Source organism: Amaranthus tricolor, chromosome 2 (assembly GCF_026212465.1).
Source record: "Amaranthus tricolor cultivar Red isolate AtriRed21 chromosome 2, ASM2621246v1, whole genome shotgun sequence".
Classification (NCBI taxonomy): Eukaryota; Viridiplantae; Streptophyta; class Magnoliopsida; order Caryophyllales; family Amaranthaceae; genus Amaranthus; species Amaranthus tricolor.
In genome coordinates, this window is record NC_080048.1 from 14,781,892 (window position 1) to 14,790,438 (window position 8,547).

At 38.2% G+C, this 8,547-nt stretch overlaps 1 protein-coding gene across 1 annotated transcript; it reads left to right on the forward strand.

Moving 5' to 3' along the window:
- The first annotated feature begins 5,930 nt into the window (after positions 1-5,930).
- LOC130805580 (uncharacterized) lies at positions 5,931-6,317 on the forward strand. Its single transcript, XM_057670361.1, has 2 exons — positions 5,931-5,972; positions 6,015-6,317. Exons 1-2 carry the CDS (start codon positions 5,931-5,933, stop codon positions 6,315-6,317), a joined length of 345 nt encoding a protein of 114 aa, XP_057526344.1.
- The last annotated feature ends 2,230 nt before the right edge of the window (positions 6,318-8,547 follow it).

Sequence of the window (8,547 nt, forward strand, 5' to 3'; positions counted from 1 at the left end):
GATGCAAGTGATTTTGCGGTTGGAGCTGTACTCGGTCAAAGGAAGGAAAAGGTCTTGCATGCCATTTATTATGCTAGCAAGACTGTGGATGAGGCTCAGGTCAACTACGCCACCACAAAGAAGGAACTTTTAGCTGTTATTTATGCCTTAGAAAAATTTAGATCATATCTTCTTGGTTCCAAGGTTATTGTGTATACTGACCATGCAGCATTAAAGTACCTTCTTGCTAAGAAGGAAGCCAAACCAAGGCTTATTAGGTGGATTCTCTTACTTCAGGAGTTCGATATTGAGATTTGTGATAAGAAAGGTGCAGAGAATGTAGTTGCAGACCACCTGTCTAGAATCAGGTATGATGATGGTAAGATCTCCTCCTCTATTGTTGATTCATTTTCTGATGGTCAGTTATTTGCAGTCACATCACAGGGTCCGTGGTTTGCGGATTATGCTAACTATGTGGTAGGCGGCATTTTGCCTCCTGATTTGTCCTACCAACAAAAGAAAAGGTTCTTGCATGATGTTAGATACTATTTTTGGGATGATCCTTTTCTTTTCTGTGAGTGTGCAGATGGAATTTATCGCAGGTGTATTCCTGAGTGGGAGGTCCATGAGATCCTCCAGCGCTGCCACAGCTCACCCTATGGGGGACATCATGGGCCAGATAAAACCGTTCGCAAGCTAAATGAGTCTGGTTTCTTTTGGCCCACGATGTTCAAGGATGCTCATTCTATTGTTATGTCATGTGATTCTTGCCAGAGGACCGGCAATATTTCGAGGCGGCATGAGATGCCCCAAACTGGTATTCTTGAGGTTGAAATTTTTGATGTTTGGGGTGTCGATTATATAGGACCTTTCCCATCTTCTATTGGGAATTGCTACATTTTGGTCGCTGTCGACTATGTCTATAAGTGGGTTGAAGCAATCGCATCTCCCACCAATGGTTCTAAAGTGGTCATCGGGCTTCTAAGCAAGGTCATATTTCCGAGATTTGGGGTTCCCAGAGCTCTCATTAGTGATGGTGGTTCGCATTTTCATGAACGAAAGTTGGATTCTCTTCTCAAGAATTATGGAGTTTATCATCGTACTAGACTTGCATATCATCCCCAAACAAGTGGTCAAGCGGAGATTTCCAACCGCGAGATCAAATCTATACTGGAAAAGGTGGTTGCAAATTCTAGGTAAGATTGGAGTATGAAGCTTGACGACACGCTTTTGGCCTACAGAACAGCTTTCAAAACACCTATTGGCACTTCCCCATACCGGCTTGTGTACGGAAAATCCTGTCATCTTCCCGTCGAGTTAGAGTACAAAGCTCATTGGGCAATTCGCGAGCTTAACATGGATAACAAGCTGGCGAGGAAGAAGAGGCTTCTTCAACTTAATGAGTTGGATGAGTTTCGATTGTCCGCCTATGATAGTGCTCGGATTTACAAGGAGAAAACTAAGAAATAGCATGATAAGAGGATCCTCCCAAGAGAATTTGTAGAGGGAGATAAGGTTTTATTGTTCAATTCTTGACTCAAGCTCTTTCCCGGAAAGCTAAAGTCTAGATGGTCTGGTCCTTTCTTGGTTACTAATGTGAATAAGTTCGGCTCCGTGGAATTGAACAATGAGAAAGGTGATGTTTTCAAGGTCAATGGACAACGTTTAAAGCTTTACCATGAAGGAAATGTTGTTGGAACGATGGAAGTTATCCACCTTCATCCTTCTTCCTCCTCTTAAGTTGGTCGAACAAGAGGGTCGTGCGGGACCTTAAAAACCAGCACTTGTCGGGAGGTAACGCGATTGAAGAGTTCGCATCAGTCTACTACCCACCCGGGTGCGTGATAGTTTAAAAAAAAAGGAAAAGACAAAAAAGAAAAAAATACTCGGACCCGCCCGGGTTTCAGCTGCCCCGCCCGGGTTTCAATGGCTACACCCGCCCGGGTCTTCACTCACCCGCCCGGTTCCGTTCTCCTCCCTCACCGTATATCTTTCCCTCCTCATTCACACATCACTCACCACTTCATCCTCTTCCTCCATCAATTTCTCTCTCTTCCTCCATTACTCTCAACTTCCATAAATCTCTTTCCTCAAATTCTCCACTTTTCCTTCATCAAAAATACCTAAAAATTTCACCATCCTCTTCCTCTTCTCATTCTCTTTCCCATTCACTACTTCTTTTTCATCAATTTCCCCCATTCCTTCAAATCTCAATCTTTCCACATTTCTCCTTTTATTTTTAATTTTCACCCTCAAACTACATTAGCCCAATTCCTACAACTTTCTTCTTACCCATTCTTTTATTCTCCTCATCCACCCATCAATTTCAAAAAAAAAAAAAACGGGAGTGCGATGGCAAGCAAGCGGGCACGAGCTCTGGGGTCTACCTCACAACCTATAGTTCCAGCCATTGAGCGCGATGAGGATTTTTCCGACGTTATTTTCTGCAATCAGGATCAACGGCAAAAGTTTCAGCATCTCAAAGGGCGCATTGTATCATCTAAGTGGATCGATCGTTCGACACTCGAACCCACCTGTGATTTATTTGCTTCTCTTGGATTGTCTACTCTGTTTAATGCATGTCATAACACTCATGAGCATCTTACATTAGAATTGGTGAGTTCATTGTGGGAAGATGTTAGTGATAGGAGCAAACCTAAGTTGCGGTTTCGGCTGCATAACCAGAATTTTTCCTTGACCATTTCGCAATTAGCTAAATGTTTTGGCCTCCCTACGGGAGGAGATTTGCGAATACCCCAAGGGGGTGAGGCATGTGATTTGTTTCGTCGTTTAACTGGACTGACCAATGTTAACACATCACACTTACATATTAATCAAGTTCATCCTCCATGTGTGCGTGTGTGTTTGAAATTCTTTAGTACTTGTCTGTTTGGTCGAGCCGACCCTCACTCTGCTCGTAGTTTGGATTTAAACATTTTGGCTAAGTATTTCTTGGCGGGATATACAGATATCAATATTAACATTCCTGTTTTCCTTTGGAAACACTTGTTATCCATTTTCCGCCATGCACTTTCTTCGAGCCAGGATGTTATTATTGGGGGTTTGGTCACTCGCATCACGACTAAATTTCAAATTCCTGATGATGCAGTTGTGCATGCTGATTGTTTATTGTCTTTACAGCACCTGATAAAATAAAAATTTTGTTTTACATCTTTTAATTTGTTGTACTTTTTCGCCTTTACAAGTTGTAAATCTCTAGTAATTTAATGATGATATGACGGTGCTTTCCATTAGTTGGGTTGGTTCGGTTGTTATGAGTTGAAGTTATTTTGAGTTGTTTTAGCCTCATATTTAGGCTACGTTACTTTTTAGATTATGCTCCCCCAAAATAGACTTTCAGCTCGCATATTTTCAAATTCTATCCTACCTTTGACCCAAACCCCATTACAAGCTCAATAAAATCATGCAGTTATATGTGCTTCCTCGATTTAATATCTTGCCAAGATTTGAGAGTATGTGCCGCATTTCGAGTCGACTTTTATAGGTCGAGTGATATTATTTCCCCTTTAAACACATGAGTGTTGTTGAGATGGGAGGGTACCTTATTAGCATTTTAGGCTACAAAAATTGATTCATATGTACATCTTTTGCATATTTGTGGGCGGAGAGCGATCGAGTACATTTTATACTCGCCACAGATAGAGGAGTGTCACCCGTGAGAACTCTTTCCTTGATTCCTCGTTATTCCTTAGTGGTAAGGCTTGAATTCGCTTGTATGATATTTTACTCTTGGATAGGTATTGAATTATTTGAATGCTTTGATTGAGAGGATGTGATCACAAGTGTTTTGCGATGTTGCTTTTATAGGGTGAAGCATACTTTTATTCTTAGAACCTTGTCTTGTTTGCTTGAGGACAAGCAAAGGTTCGGCTCGGGGGAGTTTGATGTGTGTGTTTTATATATTATTTTCTACCATGCCCCATTGTAATTTCATAGCATTTCTCGCGTATTTTGCTCAATTTTCTATTGGTTTTTATGCTTGGTTGGAGTGTTTGTTTCCTATCTATTTTGTAGGTACAAAGCTCTAATTATGCTAGAAATCGACTCTTGGAGCGAGATTTTCAAGTTGGAAGGTCATAAGCTACTCAAAGGGTCATTTTTGTGCTGACCAGGTCTCATACCCGGGTGGGTTTCCACATACCCGGTCGGGTGAGCCTCTTTTACCCGGGTGGGTTTCCACATACCCGACCGGGTTTGCACTTGGCACTTAGAAGAATTTGAAGATGCCATTTGGAAGAAAAAGATGCCACTCGCACCCGGGTGGGTTTCCACATACCCGGCCGGGTGAGCCTCTCATATCCGGGTGGGTTTCCACATACCCGGCCAGGCTTCCATTGAAGATTAAAATGCTCTACTACGTACCCGGGCGGGTTTCCTCTTACCCGACCGGGTTTATTCTTGAACTTAGAAAATTTTTGGTCTTGAAGATTTAGTTATGCTTCGCACCCGGCCGGGTTTCCACAATTCCCGGCCGGGTCCTGCAGTTATTTTTGATAGTAACTTTCCATGTCCTCCGATCTCTTTTTAGGGGATATAAATAGCTTTTGAGGAGAATTTTTTGAGACAGTTTTTTTTCACTGTTTGTAGGGTTTTGTATTGAAGGGATTTCTCATATTACTTGCCTTGAGAGATTGTTAATCAACACTTCGACATTGTAATCTTAATTATATTGAAGGTATTAGTTTCAATTCTAATTTCTTGTTCTTGTTTATCGCTGTTATCTTTGAATGCTTGTTTCTCCATTTAATTTGAATTTGATTTTCTCCATGGATTTCATTGTTGAATCTCTTGTTAGTTTTAATATGCTTAGTGAGTAGTTTTATTTGTAGGGCTTGGTGAAACTATGCAAAAGGTCATGATTCTTGTTTGATTTTAGGATTTAAATTTGGTTTGTCTGGGCGATTCAATTGATAGGTTTTAGATTGATTGCATGTTTGGCCAATTTGCAAGTTTTATTCGCTCAATTCTATAAGCGAGAGTTGCAAGTTTGAGTGAACGATTTCCTTCTTTGAACAATTAAGCTTTAATCGCGATGGCTTGTTTTATTGTTTGATTGTCGAATTTGTTTGCGAGAGCAACATCTTCCTTCGCCTATATTCATTCCTATCCCATTGTTGTTCATGAATCATGATCGATGCATAGTGAATCCTTTTAGCCCTAGGTTTTTAATTATTGAATTCTATTCATCTCTTGTTTTTTGCATTCTGCTTAGATAAACAAAAATCCAACTTTTGATCGTTAGTAATAGTGAACTTGGTTCAATTTGTGACTTTATTTGTCCTTCTACAGTGGTTTGACCCTACTTTCCCAACTATACTAGTTAGGTGAAATAAGAATTATTTTTGGTAGTAAAACGATCTATCAGCTTCTTCATGTGGCATAGCATCTTTGTTACTTCCAAAGGGAAGGAATACTCATTATTCAAGATTTGAAATTACAATCAATGTTAATGAAGATTTAATGTGTAGAGGCATGGAACCTAATAGTCCAATGACTGATCTCCCTAAAAGAACTATGCTTATTATTTGGGATGTGGCTCCAATGACTCACAAGAGCTGTTTTGAAGATCTGGATGTGAGTTTATGTAACATCATTCGTTACTCAAATGGTAAACCATATGATTTAAGCTTTGGAAGCAAAGTCATTGTCTTTGGTGGTGACTTTAGGCAATTTCCGCTAGTAATGTTGAAGGGTACAAGACAAGATATTGTCTTCGCTACCCTAAACTCTTCAAAGATTTGAAATGGTTGCAAGGTGTTGCAGCTTACAAAGAACATGAGATTACGCCTAGGATTAACCAATGTTGATGAACTATGAGAATTTGCATATTGGATTCTAAAAGTTACGGATGAAAAGCTAGTAGGACTTATGTTGGAGAGGTTATAATATATATACATAAAGACCTCTTCATAAACGATGCATCTAATCCCATGGCTGCAATTATTGATTGCATATATCCGGAGTTCGTAAAGGTTCAATTGATAATTCACACTTTCATGATTGGGCGATTTTAGCACCAAAATGAGATAGTTGATAAGGTCAACGAACACGTAGTGTTGCTTTTTTCCGAAGAAGAGAGGTCGTACTTGAGTTCAAATTCAATAAGCAGAGATGAGAATAATTACGATACCAACAATGATGCATTTTCAATTGAATTTCACAACTTAATACATGCATCAGGTATTCAGAACCATAAATTAAAGTTGAAGGTTAGTGCTCCGATAATGTTGCTCAGAAATTTAGATCAGTCATCACGATTATGCAATGGTACTTATTGTTTGATCATCAAGGCGATCGCATTATACAAGCAACTGTAATATCCAGCTCTAACATTGGTTATAGGTTATCTCTTATTTCGTAGATAATGCGTTGGCCAACATTAAATAGATGAAATTTTTATATGAAGAACTTTAAATGCATGAAATAGTAAAAGCATGAAATTATTACATATATAATGTTGTGTTTATATATTCAACTTATCTTTCCAAGAACGTGTAATTTATTTTTCTGGTCTATTATAAACCATTAGTAAGTATAATTAAGTGGTTTAGATTATGAAAAGTAAAGATGAGGTACAAAAAATTATATAACCAATATCAAATTAAATTGACAGTTAGATTGTCCAACCCGTTGAAACTCGACCCATGGTTTTTTAAAAAACCAATTAAATATTGTATTGTGGTAACACAACTATATAATGAATGTACGTCAATAGGTATAACTAATGAATATTGTGAACTTGCTCTTGGTATACAAAAGATATTAGAAGCGTATGATCACGCAACTAAGATTTGTTTTAATGTGCACGAACCCAACACTCACTTAGTAATTAGTGAACTCATTACCATTTTTACCAGCTTGTTAACGACAAGTCTACAACAATGATGACACTAATAATGAATTTTTGAGGCCGATACTCAAGAGCATGATGGATAAATAGATGACATTTTTATCAATTTTTCTTATATCTATAGAATTGCAACTATTTTAGACCCAGATCTTTAGACATAAAATTTAACCGAATTGATATGCAAATACTATCATTGCGTAGGTCGTCCACACAGTGATGTGGATAATTATGTTGAAACTTACAGAAAGCTTTTAGGAGATCTTTTATGATCTTTCCGCTACTGTATCTAATCCCTTAACACAATATGTTTATGCGTGTTAGCGTTTTTGTATATCTCATTAGGTTCGGTCCTGTCATAGCTAACATAATCATGGTCAAGATGATGATTATTTTATGCGTTCTTGATCCTCATCCTCTTCACATGTAGAAAATAAATAATTATGTCAAACATCATTTCGAAATTGCACCAGATTATTTTAATATTTTAGAATGGTGGAAAAATCCATAAAATTTTTCAATATTATCTAGAATTGTAAAGAAAATTCTAGACATTCCCCTTTCTAATGTTGCGTCAAAATTTGCTTTTAGTGCAGGTAGGAGAGTGCTTGATGAAAAAAGAGCCCGTCTTACTCCACAAATTGTACACATATGCGTTTGCGAGAAAGATTTGGATATATCGAACTAATTGAAGAACCCAAGGACTAAAGAACGATGATGATCCATGAATGACGATGGATACATTTGCATCATTAGTAGAAGAGGTAACAAAAACAATACCATGAATATGACGAATAGGGTTAAGAAAATTGGAATGACCAACAGTTACATTAAAAAGTATGATAAGAACTACGTGGAATTTGATTCCTTTAATTTGAGTTACTAGGCAACTTAGTTTTCATTCGATATACTAGGTCATGTCCTCTTCCCTATTTCTAATAATCATTTTTAGTATTACCTTGTCATTTATTAATCAACTATATTTATTTTTATTTTTGATAGATTGTAACACCCCGGCCCCTCGGACCACTGGTGAGTACTCTTGGAGACTGTAGACTAGCCCCACAAACCAACACAAGTCTTTCCAGCGTACTTTGGCCTCACTCTTGCGCACCCGGGAAAACTTCCCAGGAGGTCACCCATCCTAAGATTTCTCTCCACCAAGCACGCTTAACTTTGGAGTTCTTAGCAAATGGGCTACCTAGAAAAGAAGATGCACCTTGTTGATATGAGTAGTCTATCAATCCTTTTTCAAGCTAAATCTGGGGTATTACATAAATACTTTATTGACAATTACATATAATGGATTTTGATAATAGTTAATAAAAAATTTGTCACCTATTTTAAATATTTTATATTATTTTGTATATTTATAATTAAACCAAAAAAGTTAGTTGAATTGCTTGTCCAACCCATGAACCTAAGAGGTCGAGAACGAAATCAAAATCGCAATTGTATCCCTGCGGTCCGAATCAGGTTCAACTTTTTAAAACCAGCACCAGATGGTACTCGAAGCGAATTGAACCGGACCATGACCACTATAAATTGAAACGGTTAGTGATTACTGAGTATTGACTAGGGATGGTCATGGTGAGGGTCTGGCCGAACTCGGACCCGGACCCTTTTACTTTTTGTCGATCCGGATCCTAAGGGTTTAAAATTTTCAAACCTAGACCCAAACCCTCCGAATTTAATGGGTC

What these genes read in the sequence shown, in the direction of transcription:
- LOC130805580 (XM_057670361.1), top strand. Translation starts at nt 5,931, where the DNA reads ATGGCTGCAATTATTGATTGCATATATCCGGAGTTCGTAAAG. An exon ending in TATATCCGGAGTTCGTAAAG is followed by an intron (nt 5,973 to 6,014) that starts GTTCAATTGATA and finishes GGGCGATTTTAG; the next exon opens with CACCAAAATGAGATAGTTGA.